We start from the raw sequence: 19,640 nt of genomic DNA on the forward strand, positions 1-19,640 counted from the left end.
AGAGCTGGGCCTCATGGGATATTAGAGATTAGGAAGCCAAGTCTCAGAATAATGAAGCTAATTGCTCTCCTATCATATAGCTATTTTAGTAGGACATAGACTTAGAGCTGGAATCAATGAATCAATCCATAAACATTTTTTGTTTGCTCCATGCCAGGTACTGTATTAGGCCTCTAAGCAGCTTATATTCAAAAAGGGAAGGCAAATACATATGAAAGAAGATACAGCGTAAATGTGCATTTCTATAAATACAAGTGTCATTAGAAAGGAAGGACTCTAGCAGGTGGGGGGATGAGGGATCATGTAGAAGGTGCAACTTGAACTGTATCTTGAAGAGAGGGATTTTAGGAAGTCTAGGTGAGGAGGGAGGGCATTTTAGGTGTGAGATCTAGAGAAAGGAGAGGGAAGGTTCCTCAAAGATCATCTAACCCAACTTCTTTATTTGACAGATAAGGAAACTGAGACGCAGAGAAGTTAATTGACCTGCCCAAGGTCATATACTTAGTATAAGCACCAAAGGTAGGGTTTGAACCAAGATTCTCTAGGTCTAAATACTGGGCTTTTTCTGCTGTACCATGATGTCCTCTTTGCACCTAGATTGTGCACCAGATTCCCTTTTCATCATAATATCTCCCCAAAACAGTCTTTTTTATATTTTGGCCATGAGCCAACCCAGGTCAGCCTGGCTTAATTTACAACCTCCTTGATAAGATCTTACCAGTCTAGAATGTTGAGCCAAATCTAGAAAGATGACATCTAATTAGGATAAATAAAAAGTCTCACATTTCCTCACATCTTGCTCAGTCTCTCTGCTCTTGCCCAGGTTCCACAAGCTGGAGAAATGGAGGCGACCTTTCTACCAGGTGTTGCAGGTCTATGAGAATGCCTCGGTGCTTCTTCCGGCTTTCTACAACACCCGTAATACTGACGTTTCCATCCGAGTCAAGTACGTGCTGGATGACTTTGAGTCGCCACAAGCAGTCTACTATTTCCACCCTCAGTATCTGATCAACGTGTCTCGCTACTGGCTCAACCTTGGTGTTCGTGCCAAGCGCATCAGCACAGGTCTCATCCTGGTGACAGCAGCTCTAGAGCTCTGTGAGGAGGTTCACTTGTTTGGCTTCTGGGCCTTTCCCATGAACCCCTCAGGACTCTTCATTACCCACCACTACTATGACAATGTGAAGCCTCGCCCTGGCTTCCATGCCATGCCATCTGAGATCTTTAACTTTCTCCACCTGCACAGCCGAGGCATCCTCCGAGTCCACACGGGCACCTGCAATTGCTGCTGAGGAGGCAGGCAGCCGGCCAGCCTGTTTTTCCAGTCCACTCCTCTCTTCTTTCCTTCTAGCTTCAGAGGACAGCAGGGAAACATACTGTGGAGAAGAGGGCCAAACCCAGCATTTATGCAATAGTTTTTGAAGAGTGGGGCCATATCTGCCAGGGCTTCATACCTCCTGCACTCTGGGGTGGGTGGGGAAGAAAATGGGGAAATGGGGTAAAGTCACCCTTGTTAATAGTGTTATTACTCCTCCTTATCCTCAACCCACCCATATGCCCAGTGGATAAGTCCCTGGGAGGAAGCTTCCAGCTTGTCCATTGCCTGAGCGAGGAGGGGAAGCCTAGAATAAGCACATTGTTGCTAAATTTTAGCAACTGAGTGAGCACAAGCTGTCATGGCTATTTCACAGCTTCAGAAAATCACTAAAGGGGAGCAGTGCAGGAGTAAGGACTTTAAGCACATGTGGGATTTCTTTCAGTGGTTTGCTTTTCTGAATTTTATGATGGGCTTTTAGTGATTTTTCAATATTGATTATAGAGCCATAGAATATCACAGCTCAGTTGGACCTTGGAGATCATCCCGTCCAACTGTCTCTTTTTATGAGGCAGAAATTGAGGCCTAGAGAAAGTGACCTTCATCAAGGTCACCCAGCGAGACTGACTTTTCTGGTTCAGGGCTTACCTGTTGGATAGGCTCTTTGACTAAATAGGTATTTTTGTTTGTTTTTGTTGTTTTTTTTCTAAAACTAAACAAACTTTATTTTCTTCTCAGTGCCTACAGGCTTAACTTGGGGTTTGAAATATGAGAAAGGAAATAAGCCACATCAGCCAACTAAACCAAGATTTCCAAGGCCAGTGTTAAAATAGCAGCTCATTTTCTCATCTGCCTTCTTGTTCTCAGCTCTATTTCAACCAGGGGATATTTATTAGATATATTTGGATGCCCTGGAGGGTCAACTAACATGATTCTAAAGTGAACAATTTAATGCCTCCAGACCCTAAAGAGCTTGACTTAACATGGGCTGCCTTGGTGGGAGGAGTTAGTCCTGTCTGTCAGACACCAGCATTATTAACCGTTCTTTTGGGTCTTGCTAAAAGACAAGGAAGAAATCCTAAAGACTGATTCTCCCCTCTTTCAGATTAATGATCTTCATGGATCAGACTCAGAGGGTGTCAGCTATGGATATGGAGCCTGGTAGAAGTTAGCTATGCTTGTGTGCTAGTATGTAAACATAGTGTTTGCCTCCTGCCTATGACTGTACCATTCTTCCCTCCTTCCTCTCCCCTGCCTCACTTTGGGGTTACTCTATGTGGTATAGACCCCTTATCAATTGCCTTAGAACTTAGATATCCCATCTTAGACTTGTAGAATGTCAGAGCTGAAAGGGACCTTAGAGCTTGTTTAGTATGACCCTCTCATTTGACAGTAGAATCAACTTGAGGCCCAGAGAGGGGTAGTGATTTCCTCGAGGTCACACAGCTGTTAAGTGGTGGACTCTAAGTTAGAATCCAGCTCTAGTTGTTTTCCTTAGTGTAGTCTCTGGCTCTTTCATCACTGGTGGTGACTCACAGTCCTGGGTCCCTGTATTCTTCCTCCACACATGTCCTTTCTGCCCAAGTTCTGCCACCTGGAGAAGGATTTTCAGAGATCTCCCCTCTATCCTGGCTGTCCTTGAAATTCTCTTGCCTTGTGTTCTGCAGAGGGAGCTACTTCTTCTTTCATGAGACCCCAGATACCGCACCTGTTCTCTGGGCAATATTCATGCCAAGAATAAGAATAGAGAAGGCCATGCGTTGTACAGAGATTCATGCTTTTCCAAAGGCTTTCACATCTCTTCAGGGCTGCCCCTAGAATACAAAGAATTGAGGTGATGACCTGGGGGTCTGTGCTTTCAGGGTCTCACATAGCTATAGAGACCAGGTGGCTGGGCAGTGTTTCAGGGAGGCACCTAGTAGGGGAGAAAGGCTTGGCCAACCCTGCCATCTGGTGCTTTCAAAGACTCAAGGCTCCAAATTATACCACCCACCTATGAACCACTTCCTTCCCCGTCCTGCACCAGGAGGAGCTGGGGCTAGATGTCTGTTCCCACTCCTCCCTCAGGCGTCATGACTCCCTTTTGTGACATTTCTTATCCTTTTTCTCTCCAACAGTGCCCTTGATGGCCACTGTAACTTGATTTCACTTGTTTATAAATACTGGGGGAAGGGAGAGTCCATATATATGATTTGCCTGAGGCCATACCTGTCTAGGGATATAGTTCTCTGCTTATTGTCTTATTTTGGTACTGAAACAATATTTTGAATTAGGTACAGTAGGTCCCTGTTTGACAGATGGGGAAACTAAGGTAAAGTGGCTTCCTTAATTCTGACATTTTGCAGTGGGCATGATTGGTGTAGAATAATGGTAACTTCATTTTGGAATGCTGGGTTGCTTATAGTATCTGTCACTGAGTTGATTAAGGTCAACTGAGTTGATGCATGGTCAGGGCAGGGAATGAGACACATAGTTCTTCCACCATAGTGTGTATGATGGCAACTTTGCTTTGGAGATAAATGAAAGGACTAAGCATTTGGGGGCAGGCATTTTCATTAACTCAAATGGTGTGATAACAGGTAGATAGGAACCAGATTCTATTTTTATCCTGCTTGATAATGGAGGTAAGAAAGAGGTTAACCAAAAATTGCATGTACCATTCTTTAGTGACGAGGCTACGGTACCTAATTAGTCACCAATAGGACATAAACTTAGAATCATTTTTTCCCCAATAGTGGAGAATGGGGTTTACAGTGAGCCATCCATACTGTCTAGTCTTATGACAATTAGCTCATGCTTGTGTGATGGTGAGCCAAGATTAGAGATCAATCTGTGGCCAAGGTTGGAGTCAATCTGTGACTTAGGCATGGGTGCATTTTGGATGGAGCTGGAGGTGCAATCAGAAGTTAGAGGTTAATATTTGCCATCGTGTAAGAGGTGTGGTTATCAGGAACTTCCTCGACATGACTGTTCTAATAGTTGCTACTGAGAAAACAGCAGCAAGTCTGTTTACCTGCAGAAAGAAGCCCAGGGGCCAGGCCTTCCCTGTCTTTATCTCAGGATCACTGAGAGAATGCAAGATTTAGCACAATAAGGCTTTTTATACTTTTCTCTTCACCCCACCCCTCCTCCATTTATTTAAAAATATTAACCATTCAGTGACTAAGAGGCACCATGGCCTAGTGGATAGATAACTGACCTAAGTATCAAGAAGATTCAAGTTCAAACCCTTCTTCTTCAGCATACTGACTGTATGATCATGGGGCAAGTCATCTAATCTTTTAGTGCTCCAAGAAACTCTTTGAAACTTGAAGCAGGATAATAGTCACTGATCTGCATTAGGAGGAGTTCTTTATACCAATGAAGTCAAAGATCAAAACTGCACACACATACATACACACACACATACACACACATGTACGTGCACATGCACACACACATATACACATAACAAATAATTACTGAAGTTATCAGTAACAGTTCTGTGTAATTCTGGCTTTCCTTTTTCACTCTGAGGAAAATTGCCAGCTTTCTCCTAATTCATGTTTCAAGAAACCAGAAGCCCAGGGCCCTTGGCCAGTCTGTGGCCTCCTGGCACATTGCTGCTGCTGCTGCTGCTATGTGGAGGATTGCTCTGACCTAGGCTTCAAACGTTGGGCTAGCCTATATCTGTTCTCTGGAAGGAGGGAGAACTTCAAGCTAACCTTACCAATCCATATTTCCTCAGGCTGCTTTTTGGGGACTTCTCCCCTCTTTGAAGGTCGCCCTTTGTCTATAGGCTTGTAGCATATTAAGGGAAGAGCATACAATTTGACCTACCAAAGCCTGCCCCTCAAGAGATGGCCTCCATGCTGCCCTTGAGACTGGACATCTTTCAGGCCCATACCCACTAGGACTGTATTAGAAAATACTCCCAGCAGGTATTATTGCCCCTGCTTGACAGATAGGGAAACTGAGGTAAAGTGACTTCCTCAATTCTGACATTTTGCAATAGGCATGATTGGTGCAGAATGATGGTAACTTAATTTTGGAATGCTGAGTTGCTTATGGTATCTGTCACTGAGTTGATAAGGGTCAAGGATGCATGGTCAGGGCAGGGAATGAGACACATAGTTCTTCCCACCATAGTGTATATGATGGCAGCTTTGCTTTGGAAACAAATGAGAGGATTAAGCATTTAGGGGTAGGCATTTTCCTTAACCCATATGGTAATAATAGGCAGATACGAACCAGATTCTAGGAACAGTCTTCCTAGATAGATTCTAGGGCACAACAGTCATTTGAGGTTTTACTTTTTTCTCTAGTAGACCAGGCACCCCTAGATCTAACTGGGGCTACTCTGAAACTGTCTCTTCCACCACTTGACTTCCAGATGAGCCCTGTTCATCCCATAATTCTCCTTGTGAAATGAAGGACAGACCCTTCTTCCTTAGCTTAGTCCAGCCAAGATTTGAGACTTTTCAAGATCATAATGAAGAGGTTTAGGGTAATGGGGGAACCGAAAATATCAACGGTCTGGGTGGTGCTCGAATGAATTCGACTCAAGCCTTCTTAAAGCCAAAGAAAACAAAGTTTATTAAGGATTCGCCTAATTGGGTTGCCTCTTAAGGAGCCTAAGTGTTTGTAACGCTTGTATTCACAAGCGGGCCAGATAGAATCCCAGCTAGACAGAGTCTGAGCTGGATTGGATCTGAGCATCTTCATGGAGGCAAGATGGAACTTAAATACAGAAAAGAGTATAGAAAAGATCTGGGTGGGGGTGGTAGTCCAGGGTGATGGGAGGAGGGGTTTAGGAAGGGTCTTGAGGAGAATCAACAAACATCAGACTCGGGGCACCTAGGTGGGAAGCAGGTAGGGCAAGCAAGGGATAACAGACATTGATCACAGATTTGTGTATGAAAGGCCAGATTCTGTGAGGAGAAACAGAGAGCTCAATTTGAGTATGAAAAGTCAGATTCTGTGAGGAGAAGCAAAGAGAGCTCAATTTGAGTATGAAAAGCCAGGTTAAGTGAGGAAATTCCAGGGGAGCTCAAGGAAGTTCCCAGAGTCTGAACCCCATCAATAATATCCAAGCTAGGGGGAAAGCAAACAAAACAAGGATTTCAAGAGTCCAGAGCATAGAAACCTATAGAGAACCCAAGGCCATTGAAGGCCATAGGGCTGGAACTGCCTTAAAGGGAAGAGTGGTCAGCCCCTATTCCTCCTCTCTATCTGCCTTAGTAAATCCTCCAGAAAGCTAAAGCTGATTCTGTGCTCTGAGGTGTTGACCTGAAAACTTGGTTGAAGAAAGGCAACAGGCTAAATGCATACATTTTATGATTTAATTAATTAATTAACCAATTCCCTTTTAAAGACAACGGTAACATAATGCATTATGGAGCCAGAAATGTTCTGGCTACCGATACAAAGAATTGGGCAGCCTTAAATATGTTTTAGGACAAAGAAGTGTTCTGTGTCCTTCAGATTCATGATCTCCCTAAGTGACTAACTAGACCATTAGAAAGGAATTTCCTAATTGCATAGGTTGTAAATACAACAAGATAACAGAGTTTGACAAAGTTTCACATAGAAATTACGACCCAAGATGTCTATATTTTCTTTACCACTAATATGCCATAACATAGTATATGTCTATAGATAATAAGATACAAAGGAAAGTCTCATTATTCAAGATATAGTGTCTTAGGTTAAAGGTCTCCTTAAGGAGTGTAGAGTCGGCCTTGGCTGGCTTTTGCTGACATAGGAAGAGGCACTCTCTGAGTTTACTTCAGAGAGAACAAAGAGATTATTCCAAAATTTTATAGTAAACATTATCAGAGGATATCTATGTAACTGGGGATACCTTGACTCCTTGTTTTACTATAGCCCTTGTTCCTGGGCTGGCATCAAGCCCAGCTATGACATTTTTCTGTGCCCTTGATGACTGACAATAATCATAACCCCCTTAAATCTGCCTCAGATCATGAGTGGCTATAGAGCATAGAATGTTAGGGATGAAAGGGTTCTTGGAGATCATTCCTCTCATTTTATAGATGTGGGGAAACTGAGGCTAAGATAAGGGGAAATGAGTTGTCACATAGTGGCATGGTAACACTGTGGGTCATATAGGTAGTAGATAGATGTCAGTGGAGCTACAAGTCAAACTTAGGTTTCCCAACTTTTGCTATCCTTCTAGACCCTAAGAACCCAGTGGCTTTCTATTATTGAACCCTCTTGGTCTTCCTTCCAAGTTGGGCAGATTAAAGATGGCAGAGGTATTTTGAACTGTGTGAATGTTCACTCACTTCCTAGCTCAGGTAACTAACTGTACTCACTTTATCAGTTTAGTTTTTGATTATTCCTCTCTCTGAAGCTTCTTGGTTGTTAAAAAAGCCTTACTTTACCTTATGCTAGGTTTAATCCCCATGGAGTTGGAGAGCCATCTTCATCCCCCCAAGAGCTTGTGTAATGTTCTTATCTTGTGGGCTGCCTTCACAAGAATTTCCATTCCCCATGGGGTATGGGAGGTTGGCTCATCTTTTTCTTCATCTGGACAATCATAGGATTTAGAGCTGGAAGGAAACTTAGCTATCAACTAATTCAATCACTTCATTTTGCAGATAATAGAACTGAGGTTTAGAGAGGTCACATAGCTAACTAGTAGCAGAATCAGGATTCTAATCCTGTCCATCTCCTTCTTAATCCAGTGGTCTTTCTACAATAGCTCACCACCAATTCCTTCATTCCCTAAGGATTCTCTCTCCATTAGGCCAAGGCTTTTGCCCTGTGTGTATCTTGGAGCAAATACGTGTGGGGGATTTGTAACCCTACAAAAAGCCCTGTTAGCAATTTATTAACGAGCTCCCAGTGCTCCAACATGGGCTCTGAAAGGGCAAGTGCAATGAGAGAGGATTCAGGAGGCACACTGGAGGCTAAGGGCATGAGAGCCTACCTGGGTGGTGAAAGTAGGGAGAACTCTGTGTGTGTGTGTGTGTGTGTGTGTGTGTGTGTGTGTGTGTGTGTGTGTAGTTTAGTGACACTGAGATCTGAAAGTTAATTGCCAATGAAGTATGTTGAGGGCTGAGTCTTATTCTAGTGAGGCTTTTCTTTTACTTCCCTTTGCATGCTAGGTATTTTCTTGAAAAGTGGTATGTAAATTGATTTTTTTGGTCAATCAGATACTATTTTAAGTGTATCAGGTGAGTCACTTGGTGCTTAAATAGACGCTTCCTATTCCCTACCTAATATTTAGTAAAACAAAAGATTCTTTCTCTCTCCAGTGAATAGTTGAACTATCCCTCCCTCTCCCCCAGCTCCTTAAATTGTCCTTTAGGTAAATGGTGGCATTGCTGTAGATGCTTATACCTGTGCAGCAAAAGGGTGTTCACATTGGGGGAGAAATAGAATATGAGAGAAATACTGAATCACCTCACTTGGTTCATTCAAGCTGACTGAATGGGATAAGTCATGGGGAGGTGGTATTTAATTCCCAAACAAGAAGCCCTATGTGAATGAATTACACGAAAAGAAACCTAAGGCCTAGGAGAGGGTATTGGGAACTGTCAATTTTCCCACGTCTTCTCTCTCTCCAGATACCAGTGCTTTTTCCACCTACTGACAACCTCTCCGGGATTCTCATCTGGGTTTGTGGATCTCTCAGGAGCCCTACAGTGAGGACAGTTAGCCTTCCCCATAGCAAATTTCCACTATGTCAACCAGTCCATTGGGATTTCTAGGGTCTATGAGTCACTGCTATTCTCTTCCACTATACTTAGAAACTTGCATTGATGTGGATACTGACTCAAACATCCTATGCTTTCTTATCCTCCCCAAGGATAGTCCTTGAATTCTTCCACACTGTTAATATGCTCAGGACACCTTCCCCTGGGGCTCTTTATATTTCAAGGATCTTACTACAGTGCAGCACTTAAGCTGCCCATCAGTTATCCTTTGCTATCCTCACATGTCTAACTTACCTAATTTTTCAGCCACACATGTCCTTGATAGAGATGGAAGGAACCCTAGAAACACATTGATTTCAACCCACCCATTTTTGTAAATGAGGAACTGAGGTACAGAGAGGTTAGGTGACTTGCCCAGCTAGTAAATCTGAGGCAAGACTTGAACTTCGATCTTGGTTCCAAGTCTGGTGCCCTCTCTATTATGTGTTGTTGGAGATATATTGCAGCCTGCTTATACCTACCAATGCATTTTACCATTGCCATATAGGCAGCCTGCAATTTTGATTCTTTAACAGTTGTGGTGTTCCATGATGCATGGCCATATAGCATATCTCTCTTGCTTCTTTGTGTCTATAATGTATTCACTGAGCAAGTATTATATTGAAGGCTTCCCAAATGTCAAAGGACATTTGTTTTCTACATTGTTTTCTAAATCTATAAGCTTTAAGAAAAGGAAATCAGGGCAAATTACTCAAAGGTCAACTTTAAACCCAGTGAAGGACAAATAACATTTCATTACTCATTACTTCAAAGTTTCAAAAGATCTATGTGGGTGCTCCCTCCTCCAGCACAAATCACTATCTTTCCATGCATTTCATACCCTTTCATGCCAGTCTTCATGAGTTCATGAGGGGCCAAAGGATTTTATCACCTGATAGTTAACCTTAAGATCACTGGCCACTGCAAATTTAGCCAAGTTGATTTTCTAACAAAAGACATAAAATCTTTTGCCAGTTCTGTATTCAAGTCCTTTTCAGGTTGGAAAGAACTGGTCATAGCTGTTGCTCTGTTGGCAAAGCATCTAAAAAGCCAAGGTTTCTTCTTTGGAATCAGAAGAACATACTTTTACGATATAAGCAAAGCAGTTATTTGAATAAAAACCAAGGAATGTAGACGTAAGTCCTCAGTCCTCCTACACACAAGGGAACACTCTCCCACAGGTACCCACACCAACTGGTGAAGGAGGGAAAACTCATAACTTGAACAAATCATGCACCTAGGGTTACATCCTGGCTAATCTCCTCTTCCTCAGAGGCTACCATTCACTTTCCTCACACAGCCACTGAAGTAATTTGCCAGGCTGCTTTCTTCCTTGAGCTTCCTGTTGCTTTCTCCCTAAATTATAGCTTCTCATTGGCTTCTTCGCTCCAGCGAGTGTTTACAGTTTTTAGGTGAGCCAACCCATAGCCTCAGGGCTATTTCAGCTCTTTTGTAAGTCAAACACCCAGCCAACACTGAGCCAGCACAGCAAGAATCCCTCAGGTCAAGCCAGTCTTTTTTTTTACTACTTTTCCCCTTTCTCCAGCAGAAACCTCCCCAGGTTTACTTGCTTTTGGGATTAGGGTAAATTCCTTTCAACTCTTAGCATACCCTGGCAGCTAGCACCAGGCCTTACAGATTCCTCTGGAGCTTTACTTAGCAATACTGGAGTAACAGGGTAGAGCTGATAATTTTTGTCCTGTAATCTTATGCCCAAATCACTGCTCTCCTCAAACAGTTGTCATTGTCATCATCATCATCATCATCATGGTCGTCGTCGTCGTCTTTTACATCTGTATAGTACTTTATGCTTCTCAAATCCCGAATAAGGTGCATTATCTTATTTGATGGTCACTACAGCCTTGCATAGTAGATAAGGGAAAAATATTATTTTCCCCATTTTTACACATGGGAAAACTGAAGCATAGGTTAGCTAAGTGATTTGCCCAAGGATTCACAAAGTAAAATATTTGCCAATCAACAAATATTTATTTGATGCCTACTAAATGTAAGACATTGCTGTTGATGCTGGGAGGATATAGAGATGCAAAAGACATTGTTACTGCTCTCATGGGTCTTGTGGTCCAGGGTGAGAGAGAAGACATGCCTATACACATCAGAAAAAGAATATAGTACAAAGTCATATATGATGAGTGCAAATAATTGGGACACATGAGGCTTAGGAGCTCCAAAGTGGGAAAACCCTGGGCTAAGGTGGACATTTGTTTAAAAATATATTTTATCAAAAGCTTACTGAGTGCATGGTCAGAGGAGACTTCATTGAGGATGGAGGACTTCATTTAGCACAAAGAGAAGTAGGATTTGGAAAAGAAAAGGAGGATATTTCACATGGGAAAAATAGCATGAATAAATGCCCAGAGGCAGGAGTAAGCATGATATCCTGGGGCAGTGAGGCAACTGATCTGGCTGAATAATAAGGCATGTACAAAGACAAGAATGAGAGTTAGTAGCAGAACTGGGACTATAGCCCCTTGACACCTAGTTCAAATGCTCTGCCCACTACAATCTGCAGGTTGAAAACACAAAGGTTGGAATCAAGGCATTAAACAGAACACTAGAGGGGACATTAGACCTTGCAAGGTAAAAATCCCTTTCCCTTCCCATGTGTTCCTTCCTCATACACTAGCATAGAAATGAGAACTGAGCACTCATAGCACTATGAGAACTGGGTTCCTACCTCAGCCCCATCTTGCACTGTTCCCCAGTTTCCCTCCCTCAGGGAGTGGATCCTTACACCAGTGGAGAGGGTGAGGGTACTCCAGGAAGTACTGAAGCCCCAGCGTCCTGATGGATGACTTTTCCTGTAGGAGGTATTAGAGTTTTATTAAAACAAGGAAAAAAGATCTGGCAACTTAAAATTATAGGGAATGCCTATAAGAATCCAGAAATAAGTAAGGAAATGGCCTCTCCTGGTCAAAATGGACATGTGAAGTCATTGAAGATAGCCTCTCACTAAATTAAACAGTAGCAAAATGTCTAGTGAGTTAACAAGACAAGATTAAATCATGTCCTTTATCCTCTGTTTAAGAAGACAAAGATATGGTAGTCCATTTTAGGGAAATTTCCCTCCAAAATGATCAAAATAGATAAAAAAAGTTTTTTTGTTTAGAGGACGTTTCATTTATACATGAAATCCATTGATACATGAAATTGGTTGATTTGTCAAGGAAAGATTCCTGCTTTCAGGACTGTATGTATAAACTAATTAATTCTCCTGAGAGTCAGCCTTCTTTCATAAGAGGAAGAGAGTGTGTTCTCATTTTATCTACTCACACTTCTTTCAGGGAAGATTCTGTACTGACAAAATGCTGGCACCAGGGTGTCTTCCCTCTTCTTCTTTCTCCGCCTCTGCTCCTAATGCTGGTCCCAAACTTGGGCTGGGCTCGAGGGGGAAGAAACATTTAGTAGCCAGACTTGCTTCTGAGCCTGGTCCTCTTATCTGAGGAGTGCTTATCAAATGAGCAACAGCAACCCATTATATTTATGTTTATAGCCTTTTACATTTTTCACTTCCAGTATCCCATCTGATTTTCACAGCACTAAGTGAGGTAGAAAGGATATGCTTTATCCTAATTTTATAGGCAGATTCCCAGGATCTGGAAGAAACTGGAAGGAATCTTGAAGGTAAAGCCTCTTCATTTTATAGATGAGGTAGTAGGACTAATACCACTGTGTTCTGTTGCTTAGTCCAATGCTCTTTCTGTTATACCATACTGGTGTCCTAGCAGACTCCTTACATGGTTACTTCTTCTGCCAACACCATGGGCCATGCACTTGGTGTCAGAGGGAACAGACTCATTTACTGAATGGATAATGTGCTTTGCTCATGGAGAAGAGTGCAGGTAGAGTCCATTTTCGCAAAGTTGATACCCAAGGCAGATAATAATAATACCAGTAACAATATTTTGTATCTGCTATAGCCCTTTATCCTCTTCCTGGCATTCATTTGATCCTCATGACGTCCTTGTGATATATGAAGGGCAGGGATTATCATCCTCATTTAAAAGAGGGAGAAAACTGAGGCACAAAGAGGTCAAATGTTCAAGTTCATGTTCCTGGGTCTGAAATGCAAGAGAATAGATTATCTGCTTCCTAGTCTGGTACCCATACCAATGAGGATTGAGATTGGTGAACCAAAGAAAGATTTGTCACCACTGTTAGTGATATTGAAGTTGATTGGGGTAGACCTGTAATATCAAATGCAGGGAGGAGACTATTTTGAATAACTTAAGGTTGAGAAGGTTTTTTTGGGGGAGGGGGGGAGGGGGACAAGAGCATACTTGACCTATTCCACCTCCAGAGATAGATTTCTAGTTTGTTTGCTGATGGGCGGGAGCACTCATCAGGAGTTGTCTTGAAATAGTTATCTAGGTTTGCATGGATCTTTGACCTTTGGCTACCCTAAGTTTTGTGTGGTACCAAGAATTTCATGGGGTAAGAGTTTATTTGAGAAAACAAGTAGGACTGTTGTGGGAATGAAATTGGGAGGCAGGACAGCAATGGTCCTGAACAGACAGCTCACAATGGTTTCTGGCCAGTGTGCCTCTTGAGCCAGCAATTTCTGCAACCTTCTCTCAGTTTGAGGTCCTAGTAAACCAGAAATGTGGTGAGGCTGAGCAATCACATTCTCACAGGCTAGCTCAAATCTCGGACTGGTGACCCTTGGGCTTTTTCATAGGAAAAAGAGAACTCCTTACCTCCTCCCCTCACCTACCAGCCAATATGGCCCATGTTGGAGCCAGATCTAGTTCTCTCAGCCTTGCCAGCTGGTTGCCACAGTGTTCTCCACCATGAGGAATGATTCTAACAACAGTTTGCACTTGTATAAGGCCTCTTATTTCTGGCTGCTTCTGAGAAAAGGCAACTCTGCCTGGGTTGGTTTTAGACAGGCATCAGAGCTGCCTTAGTAGAGTGAACTCTTTTGCATGTTGTGATTCTCTTTCTGGACTTGTCTGAATGTTCCTTTAGAAAGCCATAACTCTTCTTAAAAACCTTCTTTTGGTTTACCTGTGATATACATGTATACATATAAATATATATTTTAAAGAAATCTATTAGTTAATCTCAGTGACTGTCAAAAACGGGTTGTTCTGTAGTACAGTTTCAAGTTGATGCAAAAAACAAAACAAAATAAAAAAACCCAAACCCTGAAAACAACCATGCAAGAAATGTTGGGTGTGCATAGGTTCCAGTGGAAACATCTGGAATCCTCCTGCTCCTTGTCTTACCTGGTGGTGCATACTTTATGTGGTTGCTTTCCCCTCATTTCCTGCTGAATATTTAGCCTCTGAGTCCCCAAGGATGGGTACCCTTACATCTGACTCATGTCTGAGTGGGGTCTTTGTGGCTGCAGACATTGAGGTTGTCACAGTGTTGGGCCCTGTGGATTCTTGCTTCCCTGAAATCTGTCTGTCCCCACTTCTTCCCCAAGTCCCTCTACTCCCGAAATGAGAGGCCTTTCCTAGTGAATAGGAAAAATGAAACTTGTGATGATGCTTCCTTCAATAGAAATTGATGTGGAAGAATTGAATGTTTATGGACATAGACTTTTGCTAAGAATGAGTTTCTCTTTATTTATTAGTATTTTTTAGGGGTTGGGGAAAGTTGGGGAAAAGAGTTTATCCCATTTAAAGGAGAATGGAAAGCCATTGTATCTATCTTATTTTCCTGAGGATTTTTGTTTCCTGGAGCCAGTTTGCAAAAATTTTCCTGTGTGATGCTAACTCAGAGGTGTGATCCTGAGGCCTGGTGCTGCTAAAGCCATGCCTAAAACTGTAATCAGGGTATTTTGCTTCTGTCACTGTGTTTGAAAGGCCATTAATTCTACCTAATAAACTGAATCCCAAAGTTTCATCTGGAAAGAGAACTGTGAATCTGGTCATTTGCATCTCCTGTGGGTATTCAATACTATCAACCTTTACCGTGTACTGTTTACTGGAGCGGCATGGGGAAGAGAGAGGGATGGAGGGATGGGTGTGTGAATCAAAGTATTTCCTTTCTATCCCCTGGTATCCCATTATTCTGGGAGGAAACATTAGGATAATCAAAGGATATGTGAAACTGAAGTCCAGAGCAGGGACTGATTTACCCTAAGTGTATGTTCATGTGTATATGTGTGTGTTTAAACATGTGTCTCAATATACTTTTGTGAATACTTGAAACATCTGAGATTTTAGAAGAAACTCTGTGTGATAACTTCCTCCGTCAACCAGTCTATGGCTTAGAAAAAAAATTCCTAGTAGGGATAGAGTGCCTGAGAGTACCTGAGACACACTGAGGTTAAATGACTTTCCTTGGGTCACACAATAATTTTCAGGGTTGGAATTTAAGCCCACCTTCATGACCATGACTCTAAGGCCAGCTCTCTAATCACTAAGCCATGCTGCCCCTACTAAGGAAATATATGGAATTAAATAAACATTTTTGATTACGTGAATGAAGGGATAAATGAATGTGCTGAAAGATCCTTGGGGGATTTGAAGGAAATTATCGGACTGAGTGTAATGATGTAGCTAAGGAGATGTGTGTCCAAGAGGTATACCATATCTAACCAATCAATAGGGTTTATGGAACATCTCCAATGTGTCCATCCCTGTGCCAGATGCTGTGTGGGATGCAGAGAAGTAGCTATGTATTGAAGCCAGATCACATAGGCTTGAAAGAACCAATTGTCAAATTTTCAGCATGAGGAAATAAGTAGTGCTGGGCAGGTAGATGGCACAGTGGATAGAGTTCCAGGTCTGGATTCAATAGGAAGATCCATCTTTCTGAGTTGAAAATTGCCTTCAGAGACTTACTAACTGTGTGACCTTGGGTGAGATGCTTAACCATGCTTGCCTCAGTTTCCTCATTTGTAAAATGAGATGGATAGGGAAATGGCAAACCACTCCACTATCTTTGCCAAGAATACCCCAAGTGGGATCACAAAGAGACAGACATAACTGAAAACAACTGGACAACAATAACAAATCAGGGCTTGGTTTATTTTGTCGATCATATAGACGTAAGAAGATAAAGGAGAAAATATTAAAAATGCAGATTCAACTTAAAGTGTGTCCTGTGAATGTTTTAAAAAAAGAGTCAGGTGTTAAACTTTGACCAGTACACCTCTGCAGAGAAATGAACAGTCTCTGTCCTTGAAGAATTTATAGTTTAGTTGGGGAAGCAAGACTCAACAGTAATGATAGAATCATTCAAGACAGAATGAAATTAAGTGTGAAACTCTATGGTATCTCCTGGAAATCTTTGATAAGTAGGAAAGACTCAAAACTGGCATATGGTAAACAGAATTGTTCCACCCTCATGCAATGACTAGCACAGAAGTGATGCCTGCTGGATAAAGGCATATGGTGCCAAGAGATTCCCGAGTCAGAAGAGGCTTGGAAAAATTACCTAGTATGCAGTCCTGAATTCCTACCAGGGCACACCTAGTGCTGCAAGTGAGGGGGACCCAGGAAGTGATCAAATTTCACAGGTGATCAGCCACATTTACAACCTGAGTTTTTAAACTCCCTGATGATTCTTCAACTTCTTCCTGGGAACTGCCCCATTTCTAGTCTATCTCATCTTGGCCAGACTGTTATTAAGTCCTTTCCCTCTTTTCTCAGATAAAAGTGGGGTTTTTCAAAAGACAACTAGGGAAGGAAAGGAAGACCTTTGTCCAATAAGCTGTGCTCTTTCCTCTCCAAGCTGGCTATTGCAGACTATTTACACATTAGCATCTAATAGAAAAACAACAAATTTGCCCCTCAAAAAAAGAAGACCCAACCTGTCCCGTTTCCCTAACCATCTGTCTAAAGCAGATAGGATTTCTTTCTCCTTGGCCCTAACTCTGCAGAGTATGTCCTTAAGATATTTTCTCCATTACTCTTTGTTTTTTAATTTCTCTTAAAAATATTTATTTCCCCCAATTACATGTAAAAACAAATTTTAACATTAATTTTTTAAAAAAATTATGAGTTCCAAAACCTCTCCTTCCCTCCCTCTACTTCCCTCCCACTCCCATTGAGAAGGCAAGCAATTTGATATGGGTTATACATGTACAGGTATACAAAACTTATTTCCGTATTAGTCAAGTTGTTAAAGAAAACATAGACCTCTCCACCCAAAACAAACAAGAAAAATACAGAAAGTGAAAAATAGTATGTTTCAATGTGCGTTCAGACTCCATCAGTTCTTTCTCAGGAGGTAGATAGCATTTTTCATCATAAGACCTTTGGGATTATCTTGGATTGTTGTATTGCTGAGAAGAGCTTTCATTCACAGTTGATCATCACAAAATATTGCTGTTACTGTGCACCCTGTTCTCCTGGTTCTGCTCACTTCACTTTGCATCAGTTCATCCTGAGAGCATCCTGCTCATCATTTCTTATAGTTCAGTAATATTCCACCACAACTATATACCACAACTTGTTCAGCCATTTCCCAGTTGATGAATATCCTCTCAATTTCTAGTTTCTTGCCACCATGAAAAGAGCTGCCATAAATAATTTTGTACACATAGGTCCTTTTCCTTTTAGTTTTTTTATTTTTTTGTGACACAGACCTACTTCCACTATTCTTCTCTAGGTATACATTTCAAAAAGCATGTTCCTATTTTCACAGAAATCTCACAGCAAAACTTTCAGAAGCAAAGCCTTAGTAGATCATTTAGGTTATCAACAGGGTTTCATAGCAGGTAACATTCCCACATATTCTGCTTTAAGTATTGGCCAGGTCTTTGAAGTGAACTGGCCCAGAGATTTAAGATGTAAAAATTATTATCATCATAAATATCTCATCTGGACTAGATTCTTGCAAGCCCTAGACAAGGCATAAACTTCTGCTGCAAAAACCATTCCTTCCAGTCAACCAACTCCCATCATACAGAGGTGAGGTTTCTGAAATAGTTTCAAAAGTTTTAGAATCAACCGCCATAACTCAGAAAAAAGAGGTTGTCATAGTAAATGAGGGGCTGTATAAAAAGAATCTATAGTGTGGGATGGGTGACCTGAGTGGAATAAAGAAGCTAGGGCAGCAGCTGAACTGCCCATCCTCCCAGCTGTGGATGGTCCTAGGCCATCACTGGGTCAAAGACTTCTTATTGGCAGAAACTGAATTGCTTCTTCTATCAGGTTGCTCCCTCCACAGGATCTGGTCATCACATCGAACAGTTGGGAGTTGATCTCCTGCAGCCAGTAGATCAATGTCTTCTATGTCTGCCATAAGTTCTCATTATAACCCAGGCAGAGATAATGGGAGATGACAGCTTTCCCCTCATCTATGTTCTGGAATTGAGAATTGAAGGTTTTGAGGATCCTTCAGCTGTACTATGGAACTCACAGGGTAGACTCCTGAGGGAACACACCACCCTGAGGATATGACTCCATTCAATCCTGAGTGACTCACAGGAAAGATATGCATGGATCATTGAAGGTAAGAGCTACTGAACCCTGAGGCAATAATTTGAGTTCCTCAGGCAAACCTGGGGAGTTCCTCTCCTGCCTGGGCCTAACTTGCCCTATTTTGGGGGATGGTTTTATGGTCCATCCCCATATTCTCTGGTCTGCATTGCCCTAGGTTTCAGAATTCTTAGTAATGAAACTTCCTAGGACTTTGACATCTTCTGTCCTGATCTACAACTCCTAGCTTCCTCCACAAAAGAGATTTCTGACTGAAATTTTTTCCTCATTGATCAGGAGAGATTTGTACTGATTCCTATATTTATGATTATGTATTTTACTCTAACCTCTCTCCTATGCCTTCCACATTAACAACTATTTTTTGGACATCTTGAATTGGATGTTCCATAGGCATATCAAAGTCAACATGTCTAAGTCAGAACTCTTTATCTTTTCCTCTACCACCATCTTCCCAGTCAGTGAGATGTGCAACCACAATGGTATCCTCAACTTCTCACTCTCACTTACTCCCCCATATCCAATAAGCTGTCAAATACTGTGATTACTTTTTAAAAATAAAACCAGATTTTTTTAATAAGCAAAAATATACCTTTCCTCCCTCCCATCTCTACCTCCACTTGAGAAAGAAAGAGAAACAAAATCTTAAAATGATCAAGTAAAACAAATACCCACATTGGTCATATAAAAATTTGCACTCTGAATCCTTTACCTTGCTTTTAGGAGATGAGTAGCATGTTTCATCATGAATCCTCTGGAATCCTGGTTGATCATTACATTGATCTGACTTTCTAAGTCTTTCAAAGTTTTTGTCTTTACATTCCTATTGCCACTGTAAAAGTTATTCTCCTGGTTCTTTTCACTTTATTTTGCTTCTGTTCCTACAAGTCTCCCTTTCATCATTTCTTATGATACAATAGTATCCTATCACATTTATATATTACAACATTCACCCATTCCCCAATTGAAGGAGGACCCCCTCAGTTTCCAATTCTTTTCCACCACAAAAAGAGTTGCTGCAAATTTTGTACATTCTTAGAGTTTATTTTCTTAGGACTAATCCCTCTCTCAGTTTACCTTTCCTATTCCTTCTTATTCCCTATTTAGTGAAATGTATTTCCTTATGGTGTATATATTCTATCCACTGACAAGTAGAAATGAGAATAAGGTTCAAGTATCAGCTGTTCACCTAACCCTTCCTCTTTG

The 19,640-nt window shown here is 41.6% G+C and overlaps 1 protein-coding gene across 2 annotated transcripts in view; it reads left to right on the forward strand.

Annotated features, from left to right (window-relative positions):
- ST8SIA5 (ST8 alpha-N-acetyl-neuraminide alpha-2,8-sialyltransferase 5) overlaps positions 1-16,086 on the forward strand; it is a 138,366-nt gene extending 122,280 nt beyond the window's left edge. For both annotated transcript variants that reach the window (XM_072605217.1, XM_072605218.1), the window contains one exon: positions 824-16,086. In XM_072605217.1, coding sequence (XP_072461318.1) covers positions 824-1,292 — 469 coding nt within the window. In that variant the 3' untranslated portion in view covers positions 1,293-16,086. The remainder of the gene's footprint in view (positions 1-823) is intronic.
- The last annotated feature ends 3,554 nt before the right edge of the window (positions 16,087-19,640 follow it).

Source organism: Notamacropus eugenii, chromosome 4, assembly GCF_028372415.1.
Source record: "Notamacropus eugenii isolate mMacEug1 chromosome 4, mMacEug1.pri_v2, whole genome shotgun sequence".
In the NCBI taxonomy this organism is placed as follows: Eukaryota; Metazoa; Chordata; class Mammalia; order Diprotodontia; family Macropodidae; genus Notamacropus; species Notamacropus eugenii.